Source organism: Dermacentor albipictus, chromosome 3, assembly GCF_038994185.2.
Source record: "Dermacentor albipictus isolate Rhodes 1998 colony chromosome 3, USDA_Dalb.pri_finalv2, whole genome shotgun sequence".
NCBI classification, from domain to species: Eukaryota; Metazoa; Arthropoda; class Arachnida; order Ixodida; family Ixodidae; genus Dermacentor; species Dermacentor albipictus.
Window position 1 is genome coordinate 3,463,764 of NC_091823.1, and position 23,790 is coordinate 3,487,553.

General features: G+C 46.7%; 3 protein-coding genes across 6 annotated transcripts in view; 1 reads left to right on the plus strand and 2 right to left on the minus strand.

The window, feature by feature from the left end:
• The window catches only part of LOC139057169 (sorting nexin-25-like), an 82,432-nt gene extending 78,568 nt beyond the window's left edge, over window positions 1–3,864 (plus strand). The window contains exons 22-23 of the mRNA XM_070534960.1: window positions 2,197–2,294; window positions 2,775–3,864. Coding sequence (XP_070391061.1) covers window positions 2,197–2,294; window positions 2,775–2,831 — 155 coding nt within the window. The 3' untranslated portion in view covers window positions 2,832–3,864. The remainder of the gene's footprint in view (window positions 1–2,196; window positions 2,295–2,774) is intronic.
• A 1,985-nt stretch (window positions 3,865–5,849) lies between these two features.
• Window positions 5,850–6,428, minus strand: LOC139057116 (tigger transposable element-derived protein 4-like). The gene has a single exon (XM_070534889.1). It carries the CDS (start codon window positions 6,426–6,428, stop codon window positions 5,850–5,852), a length of 579 nt encoding a protein of 192 aa, XP_070390990.1.
• A 9,062-nt stretch (window positions 6,429–15,490) lies between these two features.
• Window positions 15,491–23,790, minus strand: part of ds (dachsous cadherin-related 1) — a 169,245-nt gene continuing 160,945 nt past the window's right edge. For all 4 annotated transcript variants that reach the window (XM_070534964.1, XM_070534961.1, XM_070534962.1 and 1 more), the window contains one exon: window positions 15,491–20,339. In XM_070534964.1, coding sequence (XP_070391065.1) covers window positions 18,392–20,339 — 1,948 coding nt within the window. In that variant the 3' untranslated portion in view covers window positions 15,491–18,391. The remainder of the gene's footprint in view (window positions 20,340–23,790) is intronic.

The following is a 23,790-nucleotide window of genomic DNA, read 5'->3' on the forward strand; positions in this document are numbered from 1 at the left end:
TTCTTGTCACACAATTTTCTGTAGATCAGCAAAATGTGAATGGGCCTTGCGTGGTGTCAAAGACCTTACTGAAATTGTTTTGGAAGAGAGGTTTAAGGAAATTTAATATTTGAGCAAGATGTGTGCAAGATTTGTGTCCTGTGTGACTTTGTCTGGTGCAGTTCTCCCCGATGCATGAGCTCGGACAGCGATAAAATTTCTCCGAAGTGATAACGCACTTAAGAAGCAGTCCGACCATTCTCTTTTACAGTAATAACCAATTCATGACAAACCAAATTCATTGAAGCCATTCAACGCTTGCAAGAACATTGCCAGGAGACTGTGCTGGCTAGAGATCGTTAGTAAAGGCAGTGGTAATGGGTTACAGAAAATCATGTAACAGTCTGTTTAAGGGGGGATGTGGGCCGAATATTAACTTATGAACTGTTGCATGGATATTTATAAAAATATATTGTTTTATGTACATATTGTAATTTTCTTCAACACAGATCAAATAAAAAAGAAGTTATGACTGTCATAAGGACCAATTAGGCATGTCGCCTTGGGAAATCTATCGTTTCAGAAATAATTAATACACACTCATTGTATTCCTTAGATATCTTCCAGGGGGTTACAGTACAGGATAAGGCTGGTCGCATGTTTTTCAGTACATTTCTGTAACAATGTCATCACTTTGAGGCAAAGTTCAATTTTTTTCATTGTCATATGTGAAATATGTAATAAGTTTTTGTGTTAATAAATATTTAGAAATACGGAAAGTACCCCATCTTGTCCCTGACATAATTTCAGCCCAGGAACCACTTTGAAAGCAGGTTTTGATGAAGCAGTTTGGAAAACAGTTTTCCTGAAGGTTTTGTTCAGCCAAAAAGTGCAAACTGAGAAAAATGAGCTGAAAGATTTCAGAACATATTTTATTTTAAAACGAAAAATAATTAAAGTGCTCTGCTCCATAGCTTGGATCCTCCTCTTCAATTCAAGCCTGCTGTGCGGCAATTGCTTCAAGTTGTCTTCACTTTTTTTCAGCTTTAGAGCAGGCCAGCGCTAGTTTCTGTGTTTGCAAACAATGGCGCTGCAGCCAGAATTATGCCTTTCTCTCTTTTTTTTGGTTTTTACATTGTGATCTGCATTACTCTCAGTGGAAGCTCTTTCATGATTAAAAAGCGTGAAAAACAAGCTTTCTGATGGAGGCATTCACTCCGTGATTGATTTGTTGCCTGCTCTGTGGCCATATCCTGAGTACACCATTCATGGGCACTCTCGACAGCGATAATATATTTGTTTCTTTCTTGCGGTGCAGATTGCAACCAAACTTTGTGATGAGCTTGTTTACATCTGGGAATCCAAAATAAACAAAATGAGAAATTGCATATTTCTGTCAAAAATTGCAATTTTAGGCCCGCATTCCCTCCTAAGTGCCATGCTTGAGTTTGGCTTTGCCTCTCCCAAGATAATCCCAAGTTAATTCAGAGGGGAATCTCTGCTTACCGGTCATGTTGTCCGTGCGGGAGTTGGCTCAACTGAAATTCCGTGATAGCTTCTGTTTGCGACAAGTGCCATGAGAAAGGTCAATGTCAAGATCGCAGCAAGCGTCTCTTGAATTCAGACATGGCAGAGTGGCACAAGAAGATTGTACTGTTTTTGAGTGATGCATAAATTCAAGAACTTACTCTTTCGGAGGACTCCCAATACCAACCATGAGAGGTGTTCAAGTGATAACTTGGGGTAATAAAAAGGCAGCATGCCTAGTTTTTGTGTTCTTGCTTTGTGAAAGACAGTGTGGCGTTTGACAGGAACAAGAGTCTTAGATCATGACAATGACTGCCACTTCAACAGTTTGAAAAATTTGTGTTCACATCATGAGCCATGTGTAAAAGAGGCAATGCAATATTGCATCTGCAACACCAACTGACTCCGATTGAAGTATCTTGAAAAGTATCTTAAATCACTAAAAGGTATTTAAGTTCCAGTGCTAAATACTCTTTTGCAAAAGTATCCCTTAAATACCAAAATACTTTCAAAAGTACTTCAAATACAATATTTTGGGTAGCGTATTTAAGATATGTGCGAGTCTGCCTTTGGTTTGATGAGCAATAAGCTTTACTGTGTGTTGACTAAAATAGTGATTGTAATGAAGATTGTAATGAAGAATGTATTTCATATGCTTCATGTTTAACTAATTCTTGTTCTATATTGCAGACATTCTTGATGTAGTTGGGCAGCAAAATGCTCGCAGGGGTGCAGCCAAAGCATTCGATGTCTTCCAAAATGTTCGTTTGAACAAGCAGCTTTTTTATGTGAGTATTGATGCATTTTTGGCACTTCAGTTCTGGACAACACTTTCGCATTTGGCAGTCCCTAAAATGTTGCTGAGTACGTCCTTCATGTATCTACCGTCAGTTTCCCCAGAAGTATACTAGTAACAAAATAAAGTCATTAGTGTGCGAACATAGTGTTTCTTTAATTTGCCTTCCTTATGTACACCAGGCGACAAAATATTGCGGGACACAAGATCTGAAAAAAAGCTGAATATCTCTGCAACCTCACAATGCAGTCTGGTATTTACATTTTGGGCCTCGACTAGAATATGCTAACAACATTGTTGTACACAGTTTTACTGGCTACTGCTACAGGCTGTTCGGGAATGGAATGATTTCAGAGATCCCATGGTCCGTTAACTTTTGTCGCCGGGTGTACCTATCTACTTAGATGTAGACTTGACCACATTTAACGTCCCTTGTCAACTGTTACTAGTCTGAATATGTACTTTTTTTCAGGACTTGTTGGAGGCATTTTTGCTGGAGTTTGCCCCAGAGCTAAAGCCTCATTCATGACGTGAGGCTCACGTGGAGCCACATGCAAGACTGCCAACAAGAGGCCCACACATTTCTAGTCATTCTGTGCATAGTAGGATAGGCCTTTTTCTAGAAAAAGAATGATGTTAGGTAGAACACAGATTTTAGTGGTGGGAGTTGGTGCAGGTTCCCTGTTGCATTTAGCTCTATTCATCCACATACATTACTTTTGACATTAGTACTTCACTATGTGAGCTTAGCTCAGATAAGTGAAGCCATACTTTCTAGAAACCGACAGGGATAATTTCGCACATTGTAGCTGCGAATGCTGCAGTAAAGCTATACTAGCTGTGGTGCATAATGCAGGACACGGTTATTCCGAATAAGTTGAATTACGGTGGACATGACCCTGAAATATACAAGCTGAGAAACTCTGTGCTGTGAGACTTAACCCACCCATTGGCTACGAAGAAGCTGGCCATACTGCTAAAGCCGGTGATGGTTGGTTTAAAAAGCTATTCATAAATGACCCAACCAGTAATATCTGCTTACACTCGTTTAAAGGTCTTGTCAATAGATATCACTACTTTTCCATTACAGTGGTGGTTAGATTTTTAAAAATTTTTAGTATTTATTATTTTGTGGAAACTATCGTAGCACACATATGCAGCAACTATAATCAGTGTGCAGGGGCTTGCAGCATGCGTAATATTTAGTAGCCAATGGGTTAAGCATATTTTAAAAGGAAATTTATGTTTCTTGTGCACTGTCATTAAGACCTCACTGTCATCCTGTTTTCTGTAGCTCGCATTCTTTTGTGTCTCTCATTCCAGAAAATTTTTTTTAAGGGCAGCCACCTCATCGTGTTGTTTCTATTTAGCTCATGTTTATTACAGTGCATGTGCTGCTGCATGTGTTGCTGCAATAATAAATCACCATATAGATCTGCAGGCGCTCTGTGTGCTCTAATTCCAAGCGGAAGCACGACTTGGAATAGGCAATAAAGGTGTTGAGAAACATTGTAGCCTTTTCGTATTTGCAGTGCAGATTAAATCATAAGATATTATGTGCACCATGCGCTTGATGGCTTCATTATATATTTTGCCACGTATGAGCAAATCCTTGTCATTGTCTGAGTTACAAATATCATCATGAAGAAAGTGGAATTGAAGCAACAAGTCTCATCTTTCTTAAAGTTGTGCTGCCTATAGTTCTCAATGAGACACAGGGCACCAATTGCAAGGGTGAGTGATTTTTACATTTGTGCACTACCTCCTTGTCGTACAGGCTTCTATAAATACTTATACAGGTGATCTAAGAAGAACTTCTAATGTCATCCTGGACTTGGAAAAGTAAAGCGAAAAGTGCATACTTTGTTTGGAATCATGTATACAACCTACAGAACAGCATTTGTTTCAATAAAGAATGAGCACAAACCAGCATCTGAACCACATAATTGGCGGTAAGGCGCTCCCGATAACGACGTGAAGCACACAGCGCTCCCCGCATACGTTTCCCGGTAGCGATTACTGTTGTGCAAGCTGCCCTGGCGACGGAAGCTTGCAACTTGGGGGTTGACATCACTGGCCTTTCGTTTACAAAAAAAATCAGCCTAGCAACTGATTTCATTGTTGCAGCACCGCTCTGGGTGGGCAACGCATAGTTCGTACTCTAGAGGAGCAGCGTGAGTATGAGGAGCAGCAAATGGGAAAAGAAACGGCAATGCGACCAGCAGTGGTGTGTTGTCAAAATTACCATTACTACCATTACTCAAATGCCATAAAGCATTACACACCCCCCTCAGCAGTTGTAGTGATGGTTTTCAACAGCTTAGCTAGACATCCGCTTCGCAGGCCCAGGCTGGGATGGCGAGTCATATATACATATATATATTTTTTACTGCGAGTGCGAGTATAAGCGCTGCTGAGAAAGGCTGCTATTGATTCTGATTTCAAGCGATTCCTTGGCCTCATTTTGGCTGGTGACTGAATTACAGTAAAACCTCGTTAATTCTAAGTAATTGGGATTGAAAAAAATCTTCGAATTAACCGAACACACAAAAAATGCAACCCAGGCAAAAAAATTTTGCTGCAGGAATGCATTACCTTTAATCGGCGATTTCTGGATTACTTAAAGTAATAAAAAATGCTGGTTTCCCGCATCCTGTAGTTCGAGGCTCCAAAGGTCATGTTATTTGGTTGGCCAACTACGTGCAGCATTTCAGAATTTCCACCGTGGCACTCAACAAAACTGCGGATAACATTCAGTGATCCGATAACTTCCCCAAGAGCGGGTGCTCAGGAGGGCTCGTTAGCGTCATCGCCGTCATCGCACATGGTCGCATCAGTGGTAGCTTCACTCTCCAAGTCTCAGTAGCATGTCTGTTGATTATTTTCAAAGTTCACATACTTGGCAAAGCCGACTGCACCGGATTCGCTATCCTCTGCGCAGAGTGCATTCATGCGGTCGCAATACTAGGCTCCTTCTTAATCAAGTGCACATGAATAGTCAGCATCAGTATCGTCGGTGCTTTCCTTCGAGAAGCCAGCGTGTTCAAAACACCACATGATCAAAGTGGGTTCCACTTGCTCACATGCATACGCAATAAGACATATGGCCCCGAGGAGGTCGATGGAGTACCCCTTGTCGTTGTCGTAGCAATGGAGCATGCGCTTGAGCAGGTGGTGGTGGTAAATCTTCCTCGTGTGGTGAATGATGCCTTGGTCCATTGGCTGCGAGATCGAGAGGAAGAAATACCATCCTGCTAGCTTTCAAGTGCGGAATGTCACCATGCGTCGGGCAATTATCAACAACGAAGAGTACGTTCCTGCCTGTGGCTGTAAACTTGCGGTCAAGCTGCCGACTGTAATCTTCAAATATTGCGCCTGTGACCCAGGCTTTCTTGTTGTGTAGGTAGACAAGCTCATCCCTTGGCAGCAGCCATGCATTTTTAAAGCAGCAAGGCTTCCCACTCTTTCCAACTGTGGGTAGCGGCAGCTTGTGTTTACCGCACATGTTAGCGCCAAACAGAATGGTCATTCTTTCCTTGCCCTGCTTTCAACCCTTGACCGTGGTGCCCTTCGCTGCAAACGTTTTTGTTGGCAACATCTTGCTAAAAAGGGCTGCTTCGTCAAGGTTGTACACATCGTCTGCACCGCACTCGCTAAGCAACGGAGCCAACGTGTGTTTCTTCCAGTCGTCGACGACGCTCTCATTTGCCCTGCCCCTCTTGCCACAGACGGCTACAAAGGTAAAATTATTGCGCTCTTTAAAATGGCTGAACCATCCATTGCTACACTTGAACTCTTTGTGCCCAAGTTGCAGAGCCAAGTTGTTGGCCTTCTCCCGCAGTATTGTTCTATTGACGGGAAGGTGGGCTGCGTTTGCTTTCTGCAGCCAGCGAAGTAAAGCTGATTCCACATCTTGGTACGTGGGAGCCCGTACTCGTGACTGCTTCAAAGAATATGTCTTGCTGTAGGCCTCCAGTACCTTTGACTTGTTCTTCAATATTGTGAACAGCATCGAGAGGGGCACGCTGTGCCTTTCAGCCAACTCAGTCTTGGAACACGTGTTCTTACCCGCTTCTTGGATCAAGCAGAACTTCTGCTGCAGCGTTAAAGTCTTATAGTTTGGCATCTTCGCTCACTGGCACTTCTGCACAGTTAAAAAAAAAAAGAAAAGAAGACCACGCTAGCTGCAACACCCCTAACCACCGCACACAAAGAAATGGCGCAGAGCGGCGATGCGTGCACACACGTCGCGGCAGGTGCGGAGAGAGAATGGGCGAACGGCAGCCAGTGACAGGGGCACGGAACAAGTGCTGACGCTGTGACCACTGCCTGCGAGGAGCGTGCGAAGTGCAGGATGAGAGCACATGACAAAAACCGATGTGCCCGCTGCATTGCAGTGAAGCACATCTTCTCTTCTGTAGGCGCGCATTTAGACGGTGCGTGGGGCGTACCGTGGCGCTTCGTCTATAAATAATCGTGATTGCTATGTGGCGTCGCTTCACGGCTCCGAATGGCCGTCATTTCGTCGGGTTTGCGGTGAAATGGGAATAGGGAATTGCCACATAGCACCCCAAATCTTCGAATTAGCTGGGTTGGCCTAGGCCGCCAGTTCGAATCATTCGGTCACATTTACATTGGAAAATACAGGACTGCAGAAAACCTTTTAATTATCCGGGATTTCAAATTAACAGAGTTCGAATTAATGAGGTTTTACTGTATACATATTTGTGACCTTTGCATGTAAGTGGCAATGCTTCTATCCCTAGTAAATGTTGTAAATTATTAGAAGAGCTTTCTGTTTCATGGATCTTTAGCATTGCCTACTGCAAAGCAAAGCAATGCTGAGACACATATCTTCATCAGTGGCGTGTGAAATGTGCGTGAAAGACTGCCGGAGGGTTCATCGAGGTCTGCAGGTTTTTTTCAGGGTCAACAAAGCACGGAACGCATTTTGAAGTGAGGTGAACATACAGCAACATATTAATTCTCTAGGCATAGGCGATCCATACCATGAGGAATAATGGTTAGTTGGCTAGCTCCTTTAAAAAATATAATAAACTTTTTCCTGTGTATACAGGTTGTCCCAACTATCATGCATCAAGATTTAAATATGCAAATGTCACGTAGCTGGACAAAACCAAAGTAATGCTGTTTGCCATCACTTGAAGATACTCAGATTAGTTCTTGCATTCCACCTAATTACATTAGTCTTAGTTAATCATCGATTGGTTGGCTTACAACCGCTCTCAGATCACCGACGCACGAAATCATTAAGTTTCTGCATGGCATATTATTAACTCCTCTTGCCCGATTTCTAGAGATGATTACCTAACTCCTGCTAAACCATCTAATACTGGAAGTCACCGTCGCCTAAACATTAAGCCTTATTTTGCCTATATGCATCACTTAAAAATATGGTTTCTTTCCCTGTGTAATTGAATATTGGAATTCTTTGCCTGGTCCTACTCGTTCTCTTCCTTTAAACTTATTTTTAGCATCCATTGAACATGTAGCTAGTAATTTCATTTGGTCTGTATGGTTCCTATTGCCTCTTATTGTTTGTCATTGCTCTGCTTTTCACACCCACTCCTGCAATAGCCCAATAGGGCTGCAGTATGCATGAGGGCGCATAGGAAAGTCTTTGACATATTCCTTTTAGCCAAATTATGGCTGTAAATGCAAAGTCAACATATCCAGTCCTTGCGGTGGACCTTTCTTGGACTGGCCTGACCTTATCTGCCGGTAGCCCCGCGACGCAGCGCTGCTGTCAGTTATTGAAGATGGCGGCTGTGCTTCGCACGTCCATGACGTACGAGCAACGAAGTCGATTCATTTTCCATGGGCGACCCACTATACAATCCGGACCTCGCCCCTAGTGATTTCCACGTTTTTGATCCGCTGAAGAAGTTCCTGGCAGGACAGCGATTCACGTGCAATGATGAAGCCAAGACAGCAGTCCAACGGTGGTTCCACATTCAGCCGGATGAATTCTACCACAGGCGCATCTCAAATTTAGTACTGCGATGGGACAAATATGTCTGAACCGGTCTAGAGACTATGTGGAAAAGTAGTGTATGGTATGGTAAATATATGTAATAGTACATACATTTGTAATGACCTGTGTGTGCCTTAATTTGGCTAATAAAAAGTAGGGGCAAATACTTTGATTCGCCCTCATACAAATAAATCAACTCCTCGGATACTATAATTACATGAAAAGTGTCAATGAGAAAATTGTAGAGAGTAAGAATTCGATGCCGAAACGATCGATCGATTGGTTCGTAGAAATTCACCCCCACCGTCGGCGTCCGAGACGCACCGTCAGAGACGGTCTGCACAGGTGGCTCAATGGGTGACTTAGGTTCGAAAAGACAAAGCCGCTGCCGTAACGAACGAACAACAACTTGTATTTACAGATAAGATTACAAAGGTCGGTTACAAGATTGCATAGTTTCAACAGTACATCGGTTACAAATAGCTACACTGGTTTGGACCACATAGGGCGACCCTATTTCGGCAGAGCCGATGGTGCTTAGCACCGAAGCCAGGTCCAGAACTGCCCTTCGGAGCTCTGCGGCCGCATTTTGTAGACGCAACGCTCCGCCCACAATCTTTACTGGCGAATTGCCGCCGGGTTGCGTCTCAACTGGACAATCCATTCACCAATCACTGCGTTCAGCAGAACTTGCGTGCGGGATTGGCCAGTCGAACAACCAAAAGTCAAAGAACATCTTTTTTTAGTACAGTTCACGGTGTAGAATCCTCACCCGAAATACACAATATACAACAACAAAGGGGTGAGGGTCATGCCAGCTGTACACATCGCAAGTTCCGAGCAACGGCTCTCGAGCCCAGCTGGCGCAACAAGCACTGCCCAACAAAATACATTCACAAAACCTAAAAGCCTGGGAACGTCGGGACCATGTTTTCCAGTGCTCGAACATGTGCGCGACGCGATCGGATTCCAAGAACCCGCAGGCCATGCGGCGCCATAAACAAGCAATTGTTTGCAAGCCAAACTGTCACAGAGGAGCCCGGGATAATTGTCCACCCGCCGAGGTCGGCCTCGTGTCCGGGCCGTAAGCCGAAGAAGACGTTCCCACGGCGCCTCGGAACCGAGACAAAACCGCAGGCTCTTTTGCGGCTCAAAGAATCCCTACGCCGGTCAGCGCGCGGTGCAAAGCCATAAAAGGCAATGAGGCTGGCGCGCCTGCTTGAGGCCGCGCTATCTCCGTTGCCCGCGGCCAGACCCGAACCAAGCATTCTTCAAGGGTGCCGATGAGAGCACCGCGGAAGTCAGACGCGCCCGCCCGTTACGGCGTTTGACGCCCAGTCGGGGAGACCCCAGCTGGGAAGGAGTTTACCCCGCCAGCCGGCCGCGCGCAAGGGAAACGCCTGTGGGGATTCCCAGGAAGCACAATGCGACGGGGGTCCGAAGCTCCCTTTTTTTTACTGTGATGCGCGACCGCTAATGTGGCGCTGATGGTCTTCTCCGCTCCCCGAACTGTGCGGCAGCCCTGGGTGCCGACGGCGTGGTTACTCTGCTTGCTTGCAAGGCCCCGCTCTGGGTCAACCGTTGACAGCCATTACTCAAGTGCGGAAACAATCTCGTCGAGACGCATGTCCCCTGCCCAGATGGCCCGCGCCGTCCGTTTGGGTTTGTTTTGCAGCCGCCCGTAGCGGGGCTTACATAGAGCAACATGAAAAATGCCCAATAAAGCTTCTTGTTGCTCAATATGTGCTACATAATACGTGCTCTGCCCCCCAACCGGAAAACTGATGGGGCTCGAGCCCTAGAGACTCCCCATAGTCGGCGCCTATGCATCCATCTGCTGAGGAACCGCCATGTTTTGCACATATGGCCATCGATGTTCTGTGGTATAGCCCTAAAGAAAGGCTTCTACGGAAGCTTCGCCACAGGTGCCTTGGTTGGGCTGAGCTGGCCCGCTTTCTGCTAGCATCAAGCCCTGGCTGGGCTGCTGAATATTTCCAATAAACTGGTGCCACTGCTGATTCGTTCCCTCGCGCAATACATAATTAGCAGTGTACAAGTCAGCAGGGCAGCACCGCAAACCCTGGGCTTAAAGGCCCTCATCGAGCGGCAACCAGCATTGCGTGCGCACACTCAATATGCTTACATGATACATATAATTGTGAAGAGGACACGCATCCATCCAGCAGCATCACCAATCCTCGGCTTGCACTGCTGGTTGCTGGTGTCTTTCGAGACGGGGTCTCATGCTGCCTTGCCGTTTCTGCTCTGTGGGGATGCGCGACCCTCGCGCCTCCCCTGATGTTTTTCCCGCATAGCGCGTCTCCTGTAGTGCGGCTTCGCCGCACATGCGGCGGTCGGAATGGTACAGGCGCAGTCCGAGAGATGGCGCGAGTGTTGCGCGGCTAACGCCGCGAGGTTACTTGGGCGCCGAAAGGAAGGCGCTTGCTCTCTTGGGGTTCGGGAAGCGAGCGGGACGGACTTGCCGTGCCGCGCGGCGACCGATGCTTCGGCGAGACCGTCTCGCGTGGCCACCTTCGAACGCGCCACGTTTCGCGTGACCATACACGCGAACGACCAGGCGTTGGGATCAGTGGCGTAGCTAGGTCGTCTGGCACCCGGGGCCCGTAGGTCTTCTGACACCCCCCTCTCCGGGTGTAGCCGGCGGAAAGAGGGGTGTCTTCAGACGTATATGACACCCCCCCCCCCCTCACTGGCCCCTTGCACCCGGGGCCCACGGCCCCCCGGCCCCCCCTGTTGCTACGCCACTGGTTGGGATCCAGCATGGGGCGAACATATTCGCTCGCTTCCGGTCGCGGTGAGTCGGACTTCTAGATTTGTCGCGCGCCCATCGGCATGTTTTGTGGATAGCAACGAGGCTAGCAGGCATTGATGTATGAAAGGTGCAATAAATGCCCTTGTGATTGTTTGCACTACTGTGTTGTCGTTCCTTTGTCCTAAGAGTACGGTGTGAGATATCCCACATCAGACCCCACAGCTCGTAGCATCCTTGAAGGCACGCATTGCCAATAAGCCTGTTATGAGATTTCTGGAGTTCCGTTGCATGCACCTTGGAGTTTCGCATGCGAATGCTTCCGCCCGTTTTGACCGACAACAGAGACCCGCCAGCGCCTCCACCCCAGTCCGTCATCTGCACTGGGGTTCCTCGGCAGCGTGATCCGAAGGTTTTCAGTGGTATAGATGACACCAATGCGGAGGACTGGTTTGCTTCGTACGAATGGGTGAGAGCAGATAACAATTAACTGGGATGTTGCCGCGAAGTTGACAAGTCGTATTTTATCTTCCTGGTGTTGCCCAACTCGGGTTCCATAATCGCGAAACGAGTATATATCCTGACATGGTCAGCTTTCCAGACGTCAGTCACTGAAGTGTTTGGTTGACTCGCTGTTTGTAAACTGCATGCTGAACAGCACATGTGCACCTAAGCACAGCAGACTGGAGACAGTTTCACGAGCTGCATCGAAGAAGTCGTTGACCTTTATAAATATGTCAACGCCGCCATGCCTGAAGTTGATAATTCAGCACATCCTCTAAGGCATTTATGACTGCACATTCCAGGTACTCCTGGTTAGGAATCCAGGCACCGTTTCTGAAGTTGTGACCTTATGCCAGAGCTTCGATGAGTTGAAGGAGCAACACACCTTGGCTCGGCAGCTTCAGTCGAATGCAGATTTCCTATTGATCGAGTCTTGTTGCTGTTCCTGAGCACTCTCCACTACTTCAGCAGATAAAACAAAGCCTTCGTGCGCGAGGAATTTGCCCGTCAATTTTCCTTGGTCCCCTTCATTCGAGAGTCGTCCTCTCGTCTGCCACGTATGCTCTGCACTGTCACATGCCGAAGAGGTTGCTCAAGCAGTTCCTTTGCCCACCACCAGCAGCCTGTGACTGCGCTTCTTACCCATGCGCAGGCAGTGCAGCCTGTAGCCGTGCCTCGTACGTATGTGCAGGCTGTGCGTAGGCCTCCCCAGCCACCTTTCTCAACCCTGCAGCATGCAATCTACTGCCCCCACTGCTCTTGCTGCATTTTGGGCTGGTCTGAGAGTCGGCAATCCTTGGTGGACACCTGACATTGTCCCATTTGTTACGCCAGCTGCGCTCAAGGACATGGCGCTCGCCATTGACCCCATCACCTTCGAACTTCCAGTGACGCTGCCCGGCTGTTCCAGTATGGCAGTCAGCCCATGTGCCAATTCACTCCTGGTCTCTCGCAGCGCTGTGGTTGTCCAGACCTCCCTGAATTTCCATCGCACTGCTCTCCATCTCCTCGTCAACGATCGCTGCCCACACTGTGTCACCGAACCGCGCCCTCCGACCATGAAAACTAAGCGCCGGAGTTCTAGAGGCAAGAACTGTGCCATCTTTGAGCTGCCGAAGTCCTCGCTCCTCTCTTGCTAACATGCTGGCAATATCTGTCAAAGGTGTTTCTACTTTTGCGCTTGTGGACACCGGCGCTGCCGTTTCTGGCTGCTCACTGCACAAGGTAACCACGCCGGTCTCTGGACTGTTACTTCACACGGCAAGTGCGCAGCACGTTTCACTTCTCGCAGCCTATACTGCCCCTGTGATTATACAAGGCATTTTGTACATTGTCGAGTTTATTATTCTTCATGCCTCCTTGCATGAAGTCATCCTCGAGTTCGGCTGGGACTTCCTATCCCGTCATCAACTGCGCATGAGCTGAAGTTTCATTTTTGCCGCTCTGTGACGCACCATTCCACAATGCTCTTGATCAGCCGCCTAAACTGGTCGTGCACGAGGACATGGGCATTTTGCCTGGCTCTTTTGCCCTTGTCCCAGTCTTCTTCTGTGCCGTCACCGAAGCTATATAGGGCCTTTATACTGTCCAGCATCTTCATAAGTCGCAAAGTCGTTTCGCTGTCTCTTGCCAATGCTTGACATTGCCACAGGTTTTAGCAACCACATGGAACACCATGACTCTTTGTTCTTTGTTAGCGCGCCAGACGAATCTTGCCATGTTGACTACAATGAACTATTATACGCTTCCAGTGGCTAATCGCACATTTGCTGCCTTGTTTTTCTTTAATTGGGGTTGTGCTATCCCAGCCTTAATGGTGAGGGTTAATCCTGGTCATGGCACCATGTTGTGAGCAAAGAAACCGAGGAACCATTATGGTTCACCTCGACCTCAAAGAACGCCGATCAGAACATGAAACTTGCAATGATGACTCTTCATCTTCCCGTTGCTACACCTGCAAAACCCCTCCCAGAAATAATTCCTAGGTATTGCTGCGACTCGTGCCCATCAATATAAATATATTAGTTTCATTGCACAGGTGTAATACCCAAGTTGTTGCAGCACCATAGGCATTGCATACAAACTCATCAAACCTGGCAAAGGTCAGCTTTCACGGTGGCTGGCAAGTTGATATTTCCAAATTCCCCGAGTTTTCCAGGTTTTCCCTGAGCATCTTTGCAGAATTCCTTGAATGAGCCAGAGCTTCGTTTTATGCGTGGTTTTATGCCAAGACAGGCTGACACCATGTTGCCCGATGCTGTCACTCTCTAGTAAGCATGTTGAAAAAAAATTTGTTTAATCCAGTTTGAATTGTAAGGCATAATATGCTTTATTTAAAAAGAAAACAGAAGGAGAGTGTTAGTAAAATGCGCAGCTAAATAAATGGTGAAACTCATTCCAAGTTGAGTCGAACATTTTCAAATACGAATGAAAAGGAGATGCATAAGTGAATACTTTTGAATATTAGCTATTTCAATCAACTGATAGCTAGCTCATCGAGGCCTGAACTTTGTCACAACTAAGATTCTCTCTCAGCAGCTGGGAAGTCAACTTCAACTGTCCCGACATACTCTTCAGCCAGTGCACATCATCTCGGTGTTGGGTTTCACTGCTTGAAAGAGTTTACTTTGGTTTGGATGAGGGACACCTGCATCTCGGCGTCAGCCAACACTTCGTTTTTTAAGCTCAAGCTGCTTCAAAGAGGCGGCGGCACGCTTCTTTTTCCGTTAATTCCTCAGTGTGTCGGTCTTTTCTGTTTTCCTCCTCCTGCAACACGTTCACCCCCATGAATCCTTTGAAGCATCCTCTTCGTCAGTTGTGCAGTCAACGTCCGATTTTTCGGCCGCAAAATTATCTAAAAAATCGGGCAGTCCGAAAAAAACGAATGCATGTCTTTAACTGCCTTTAAGGGCTAAAGTTGCCACAGGCACGTCCGAAAAAGCTCTTAAGGCCTGCCAGTACACTCATTAGGCATATCGGTGCTCGTACTGTGACGGGACGTCAGTGCACGCGTGTATAATTGTGTACCGTGACAATTGCCCCTTTTCACGCTTGTTATGCTTCACCGCGTAACATTGCTGTACTGAGGCGAAACTAACTTTCGGAGACTGGCATTGCGCAACGCGCTGTGCTCTGTGAGCTTTGAAGCCAATCGCAAAGATTACAGAGGCGGAGTCGGTGCCATTGCTGACAACGGCGAATTCTTTCAATGGAAAACACGGCACTGCGCGGCAAGAAGCTTAATAGCGCACGTAGAAGCGGCTAGGTTTAACGTTGCCGCGATGGTGGCTACGGCTGTCAGCGGATCTGCGTGCGAGAGTGCCGATTCGAGGCGTCGAGATAATCAAAATGGTGGCGGTAGTGGCTTTGATTAATGATTTTAGACCTGCAATCAGGGCAATATACAATGACTATATAGTGTACGTGGTGGTGCCGCAAAGCCGTGCGAATTATCGGGCATGTCAGAAAAATCGGTCGTTAACTACTCTGCCAATACCTCGTGCCGATGACACGGCGTCAATGACGATTCGTTGCGATTCTTCTGTTACTAGAGCCAGCATTAACACGACTTTCATTCCATTTCAATAAAGATACAGCTAGTTTTCCCTAATAGAAGCACAAATTCCCTGAGAATTCGCGGTTGGTAGACACCCTGGCTTTTTACCAAGCAATGGTGGTGATGCTCTCGCAGCATAGGCTATTTTCGTCATACACAGAAACAATGCAATGCATGCAATGTAACGGTAGCAGTTTTCTTTCCGAGCTGAAGCACCCTAGTAGGCATTGTGGCCCATTCCAGTTGAGCGATTCTTCACGGCCTTTTGTGCCCACAGAGGGGTCAGAGCCCAGAAGATAACACTAGAGGTACCATGGCAAGGCCCCTTAGCCCTAGTGAATCCAAAAGAATTGATCACAGAGAGAAGGGATCTAGCAAAACTTTATTTCTCACTGCACCAGCCTGCTAAGCTCAGGCACACAAGCCGCACTTATGAGGTAGTTCCAAGCGGCCTCTGGGGCAACATATTTACAGGGCAACTTCTGCCAATAATATTTATACACAATTGCACTGCTACACATCAGGGAGGATAAAGGCACAAAAGCAGAGCAGTTTCAGCATGTTGTAAAGTGGCTTGCCCAAAATCCCCTTGCATCACAGGTTTTAGAGTAGTTGGCACAGTGATGGCAGTCATGATCACAATAGGAATCTATGTTGCACTGCAGCTTTCAGTAGCCACGTTGCACTGGTATATAGGACACACATAGGTAATACTCAAGAAAAAAAAAGTCTGGTTGAGATAGCTTATGTCTTGCAGTTGAGAATCACTGGCAGTGAAAATGAGAATCTTTACAAGATCAGTTACAGTAATGCTACATGTTACATACCTAATTAATAAACCAAGAACACAATCCACTAAATAGACATTTTCAACAGCAAGGTGCAACAATTATCAGTATACCCCAGAATTAGTTTTTTTGCTGTACAATTGGCAGACTGCATATCTGTTACAGCAGCACAAGTTCGAAAACTCTCCATGCCCACAATATACCAGGAAAACCTATCACAATTGTGCACAGTAGAGATTTGATGAGAGCTGTTTAAAAATATTTATAAAAAATATTTTGTTGAAACGAAATGGCAGCAATGGTGAATGATGACTGCGCTGAAGTGCATACCACTATGGAGAATCCTTCTGATGTTATTCTGCTGTATCACCTCGTGTAACCACATCAGGGCAGTTAATCCAGCCAGCTGTGATATTTTCGAAGTACACAGAATTTTCAAAAACCTTCCTAGGGCAGACAGCACAATTTTAGTCCTTCAGCTCAATTACTCAAGCAGGCAGACATTACTTGTGTGAGAAATCAAATGCAAAATCAAGTGAATTCTTAGGATGACACCAGTTTAGAGGTACTTTTTTCCAAAGTGTGTGACAAAATACATTAGCGTTCATTATATTTGCGATTCAATGCATAAAATAGTGTTTTGTGATTTTCTGCACTCAAAGCTTGGGGATGCAAGCCTCTGGGTCTACAGAAAGATTCAAGGAGGTATACAAAAGAACACCAAGAAGATGTACACTTAGGGTACCCCAATGGACCTTCACGCACCCAGAGTTTTTCAGGTGCACTAAATCTAAAACTTCCCCCTAAGGGAAAGTAAGTTGTACAATAATGCATTTTCTACTGCAAGTTTTGTAGTGCATGCCTTGGAAGTTGTGCCATCCTCAGAATTCATTGTCTAGCAATCTCACTGGGTACAATTCATAAATTAGTTAAAAACTTTGTAAAATTTTGTTAGTCAATCATTTCTATTTATTGTGCAAGTAATTAATACTACTTTGAGCAATGCAGTTCAAGGATTAGAATTGTGCTATCAGCCAAAGGCAGTTTTTTAAAATTCAGTAGTATAGTTTAAAAAAACTGACATTGCAAATTATCTTATTTTTGCTGGGTCCCAATGTTTACAATTTGTACAAAGTGGTGCCAGTTTTATATTGCAGTGGCATAGTTATTTAGCACAATGTCAATGTGTATTAATTAAAAAATTTTAGCATTAATTTACAAAGCTTGCCAATAACAAGATGTTTGCAGTAAGTAAAGGCAGCACTGAAGAGCTATACGAGGTTGATCTGTGCTTGAGGGTAGGGATCGATAAGGAGGATCCTGTTGGGCACTATGGTTAGCTGGCTCAAATGGAGCCAGCATATTTGAATACTGCATTATTTGCAGAAACATTAGCATACTTACATAGGCAAATTTCAAAACCTCATGTTCAGAAAATATGACACTACATAAACATACATCATCGTGAACACACTGAACTTTCAAAAATACAGAACGGAGGCTGGAGGCAGAGGCATTGCTAAATGTCAGCGTATTGTTACACAGTACATAGCTCTCTTTCAGTGCACCCTGCGCTCACTTGTCGCATCATTTGCAATACGTGCTTGGGCAACTATATTCTGCACAGAAAACACATAATGAAAAGCATAAGTTAATGAGGCAATGGCTTGGATGATATACACGTGTTTTCACCACAATTGTGTGACTTTGGAAGGGAGATGTGTTCTTGAGCACATAGCTTATAATGTACAGTCTACATGCAATAATTAAAATGTATTGTTTAGGAACAAGGCCTGTACGGACCCTCAGTTGCAGCCAATGCTTCGGTTGTGCGCATGTTATGGTTGTCAATCTGTCAATGCAGTACGTAAACTACATTTCATCAGTTAGTATTGACTGCAGTCCTTTTGTGAGGCAAGACTAGCTCTCCTCAATCTGTGAAGTGCTACAAATCCAACGTACACACTTGCACAGACACTGCACAGTGGAATTTGTAGCTGCAAAAGCTGGCAGTAGATGCAGGAGTGGTTGATATAAAAAGACATGTTGCAATGACTGTGCTGAATTTGATCCACCATTTAGATACCTCAATTTGGAACAGCATGGCTGCCGTCAAAATTAGCAATGAGGTCAGACAGGTGTACCCATCTACTTTTGTTTTATATTCATTGCATGACGTCTCTTATATGATAGGACCTCCGAGGTCTGTATCATGTAGCTAACGTTAACTGGGTGCAGGTGCCAGTGCACTGCTCCAGTATGTGGTGATGGATATGTAGTGAAATGCATATACACAAAATGATATGCTCACAACCTGGCAAACAGAAGGATGCATTAACAGTTTTACATGGTTTGCAGAGGCAGAACATTACACGTCGCTATTTCCCTCTGTTGCCTGTTGCAGTAAGTCGGAATGTATGCAGCCAGTGGAATCAGTATTTAAGAATAAGTAGCTTTTTACAGAGCATGGCACAAGTCAGTCTGGTGGTGTACGACGTAAACAGGGCAGTGGTGAAGGCGACCTGGAGGCCAGCGGCAGCAGTGCAGGGGAGAAAGAGGGCGACAGGGCGGCAGCATAACTGTCATCGACTGCACCTCCAACAGGGGACCGTGGTGGGGCACCACCGGCCCGCACATCATCCTTGAGCCTGGCAATTTCAGCAAAGACATGCGCCAGTGGCTGGTACTGCGGGCCCCAGTCAAGCAGGTAGTCCCAATTGTATGAGCCAGCCAGCTCCTCTTCACTATGCACAATGGAGCTTAATGAGCCTGTCATGGATGGCTCACCCAGGCTCTCGGTTGGTTCATCCAGCTTTGCATAGAGCAAACTTGACAAGTCTTCATCATCAGCAGGAGCACTGGGCGCCTTTGCCCACGAGTCAATCGGTGCTGCAGGGTCAATGCCCAGTCGGGCCAAGTATTCGTGGGTGTTGCGCACCGACATGTCAGAACCACTGTCACCTTGTGGCCGCAGCCCTTCATTGATCATGCGAATCTCCTCGTCTTCATCTTCAGCCGAGCCACGTCCACTTGACTGCTCAGACACCTCGGAAGTGTGCATGGCAACTGCTGCATCATCAGGCCGCTCGTAGAAGGCTGGAAATGGGTCCCGCCGCAAGTCAACCGTGTCAAATGACGTGTCCAAGCTAGGCTCGGCAGGCCGCTTGGTCTGTAGTCGGCCCCGCAGAAGCGCCACAGCAGCTGCAAGCCCAGCCACTGCTGTCAATGCAAGTAACAGCAAGGTCAATGCCCAGGCTGGCAGGCCACGCGACGCTGAAGCAGCAGCAGGTGCTGCTGGTGCCTCCTCCAGGGTTACTCCAGTGGTGGCCACCAAGGAGCCACGTCGACCCGAGCTGGCCACCACTTGAAGGCGGCTGCCACCAGGCCATGGGGCACGAACGGATAGTGTGCCTGAAGATGCGTTCACACGGAAGTGGACACTGCCACCGTGAATATGGTACAGCACACGGCCGTCAGGTCCACGATCACGGTCGGTTGCATGAACACGCCCGACCACATGCCCTATGGGGGCACCTAAGGGCACAGCAAACCTGTACTCTTCCTGGTCAAACACCGGCACGAACTCGTCTCGACTGAGAACATGGACGTGAACACGGGCCGTTGCCCAACGTCCGCCTGCATCGGTGGCACGCACTGTGAGCTGGAAGTGTGGCTGTGCCTCGTAGTCAAACACGGTGGCCGAGGTCAGGGCACCTGTAGAGCTGTCCACGCTGACCAGCTGGGCGCCTTCAATGAGCGAGTAGTTGAGCCTGCCGAATGGGCCCCTATCGCCATCAATGGCTTTTGCCACAAGAAGTGGGCTGCCCAGGGGCGCGCCTTCTTCAACCGAGGCAACGTACTCGGCCAACGGAAACTGGGGTGCATTGTCGTTCTCGTCCTGCAAGCGTACCAGCACGCTAGTCAATGCTGCCCGACCATTGTTGTCTGTGGCGCGCACCACAAGTCGTTGCTCAGTAACCACATCATAGTCCAGCGTTGCGGCCACAACCAGGTCGCCAGCTTCGTCAATTTGGAAGCACCCAAGCCGGTTTCCAGAGCTGATGGCATAGCGGAGGCCTGGCACTGAAGGGCCCAGATGCAGTAGTGTGTGGCCGAGTGGTGCAGCCTCCGAGACGGACGCCTCAAAATGGGCTTGCGCAAATGCTGGTGGCCCATGACCCTCGACATTTATGAGCAGCTGTGCAGTGGCGTTGCGTGGTGGCCGGCCCAGGTCTGTGGCCAGAACACGCAGTGCGTATCGTGCACGTGGCTCCAGCGGCCGTGCCAGCACCAGGGACCCACGGCTGAGCACGAACCGCCCACTGGCCGTGTCCAGGAGCCGGTACTCCACACGCCCGTCTTGGTCACTAGCCGACACTCGCAGGAGTGTCGAACCCGGAAGTGTGTTCTCTGGTATGCTGGCTCTGCAAAAACCAAGTTATGGTGAGACTGAGGTTCTTGCTACAAAGCTTTCTTCAGCATGCAGCACTGCTTCTAAATTTGGTAAACAGCTGATAAAAACGCTATCTATGCCAATGCCGGGTAGAAGCAGCAGTTTCTACTGGCTGCCGTTCATTGCTTCTTGTGTTCCATCTGTCTTGCATAAAATGGCCTACTTAACATTCGTGCGACCCCAGCTTGAGTGCACATCTCCCATTTGGTCTCCATACCAGCATTACCTAATTGAAGCGCTAAAAATCATTCACAATAGGGCAAGTCGTTTCGTTACTCATAATTACAGTGTCTAGTCTAGCACCGCGCAGATCAAAGCCGAATTATTGTTGCAGTCGCTGAGTACTCGCCGTGATATTGCATTGCTATCATTATTCCATAAGTTCATTCAGTCTGACGGATTATCCCTACTATGCTTGAAACACCACATCTTCACATCGTGCAAATTGCACAATAATTTCAGCGATGTCCGCGTATATGGAGCGACACAAAGATCTAACTTTTCACTGCTACCTCGTGCTATCAGTCTCTGGGACAGCCTTCTGGATAGCATTGCTTCACTCAGAAATCATGATGCCTTTCGCAGTAATTTCGTCAAAAATTTTTCTCCACACTGTGCGTAGGGTTGAGTTAGTACATCGGTACTTATCAATCCCATTACGTTTATGTTTTCAATGTATTCCCACATGTTATGCCATGTTTTTTTTTTAATGTTACGCTGTGTATAACGTCTCAATGCAAAGGGCCTTGCTGCTTTTATGTATACTTCTTGCTGTTTTTATGCAATGCTTATCTGTTCATTCCTTTTCCTTTTTTTTCTTTTTTTTGACATCTTTCAATACATATGTCAATTTCATCATTTTGTGCCACTGTTTATCTTTTTATGTTTATGCATCAATATCTTTTTGCCGATCACACCTAGTAATAAACTGTACCATATGCCCCCCTCACGCTATGCTTTACTGTAGGCCTGTCGTCTTTCTAAATAAATAAATAAAAAGTGCAGATGTTTCAAGCCTTGACCCCAGTCTGGAAGTTGCACTAGATTTTCACTGCACAAGCTCAACAATTATTGGTGAGGCCAGGCACTGCTGAGGCCAACAATTTCTGCACCATTTATACCAACCATCGCACACCTGAAAGCACAATGGGCATTACTCGAAATGTTAAGGAAACCCGAACATGCACGAAAAAGACACAAATACACACAGCACCTGTGTGTGTGTGTATTTATTTATTTATTACATATTTATTTATTTATTTATCACAGTACCCACAGCGCCAGTTTGGCATTACAGTGGGGGGGGGGGGGGGGGGGGTACATATATCATTGACAAATAAAAGCAATTAATATAGAATACATGAAAAAAAAGTTACAGTTCAAACCCAGTTTTTGATTAGCCTATTGTAGTTGCTTTTTGCCCCTTGGCACTTTCCATAGTCATCTAGGGTGCTTTCTGCCACATTTGTTTCATCCTGTTCTTCAGCATGTCAAGGCACGCTGTGCACAGATACGACCTTTTGCTGCTATGTGCTTCATGATAATAAACCTCAGTCGCTAGTTACCGCTCATCCTGTCCACTCCTTACGCCTCGTCTGAAGTCGCAATTCTTTTCCTCTTTAAACATGTCGGACCAACTGGCCCAAAGTCCCTCCCTCTTGATCTATCATCATGGATGGACAGATCCTAGCTTAGGAGCAGGCTCTTTCAGAAACGGCGTAGTGGCCATGGCAGCCTAGCTTAAAGGGCCCTTCACCAGGTCGCACTTAAGTACATGGCAGTGCTGTGACGTCGCTCATATCGGCCCATGATTTTCAGAATTACTGAAGGCAACAGCAGTTATTTGTTTGATCTGTTCCTTCAACAGACGAATTAAAGTTTAGAAAAATAATAGAACCTATAAACCAAATGTCTGTATGTCTTTGTTTTTCTTTGTACGGCAACAAGACATATGTACTACAGTTTCGCCTGCTTGTTCCCGCATCGTGTAGTCGTGCACACAGAGCTCGGAGCTTTGTCATTTTCTACTGTGTTCCAGCATGCGATCATGCTCTGTGATCTGCTTTTGTCTGTCGTAAGTGTTCGTGACTCTCCTGTGTCCCCTGATATGTTGTTTGGTCGCATAGCTTCCGCCTCCTGTAATCCAGCTTCGCCACGTGGCTTTACTGTAGCGGTCGGTATGCTTGAAGGGTAGTGCGAAAGATGGCGTGAGTGTTGCTCTGCTAACGCCACCTAACGGCAGGGTTACTTGGGCGCAAAAAGGAGAAGGCTCTTCCTCTTTGGCTTGGGGTTGGCAAGCAGCGTGGACGTTCTGCGCGTGCGACGATTCATGCTTCTGCGAGACCGTCTCACGAGGCCTTCCCCAGAATGGACAAACACGATTGTTCTAACGGGCCGGGCCACCGTTCACATGACCATACGTGCGAATGACCGGGCGTTGGTGTCTAGCATTGGGCGAACATATTCGCTCATTATTCAGTCCCGGTGAGTCGTATTTCCGCGATTTGTGGTGTGCCCATAGGCATGTTTTGTGGATAGCAACTTGGCTAGCAGGCATTAGTCTATGAAAGGTGCAATAAATGCCCTTGTGATTGTTTGCAGTGCTGTGTTGTCGTTCCTTTGTCTCAAGAGCACGGGTGAGAACCCCACAATTGCTACAAGCAATAAAGAACACTCTGTAAGTAATAGGTAATAAGTAGCCCCGCCTCGTTGCGTGGGATAGTCAAGCAAACAAGGTCACTCATGGGCTGCAGCAGGTATTCCTAGCTGACAGGTTTAGGGTCGGGTGCCAGAGAGTGAGGATCTCCCGTGGTGCGTTTCTTTTATACCTTTCGTGAGGGGAAGGTCCACCTCACCCCTCAAATACCTTCTCGTGAGCGTGAGGAAGAAGCACGGGCATCAACTCTCCACGCATCCAAAATGTGCAAATGCGATGACATGAGTATGCAGGATGAAATGGACACGTGTGCACAACATCAACAGCCATTGATGACCTTAGCCAATCAAAAATGGACTACATCTGCAGAAAAAAGACTTCCTGCCAGTGCGCTTCAAAACTTTAAACTTCAAACTCACCAGTCATACAATTTGAGTGACTTTTCTGTACTTCAACCATATTAATCACTTTTTCCTCAATTAACCTCACAGTGTCACCGCACCCTCTCTTACCCTCACCTCACCCCACCCTCACAATGTGAGTGAGGGCATATGAGGGTGAGGAAGGCCCTTGTGAGGGTGCCCATGTCTGCCTAGGAATCATGATGTACAGTGTAGTCTACTTTATTTAAGGGAACTCAAAATTAGTATGCCAGCATTGATTACAGCTCAGTTCTAGTGTACGAAGGTCCGAGAAATATATTTTACAATAGAATGTTGAATAGAATCAAGTGATATTTTCCCTCTGAAGCTGAAGAATTAGTGAT

Coding starts and splice junctions, on each gene's coding strand:
- LOC139057116 (XM_070534889.1), bottom strand. CDS start 6,428: ATGCCAAACTATAAGACTTTAACGCTGCAGCAGAAGTTCTGCTTGATC.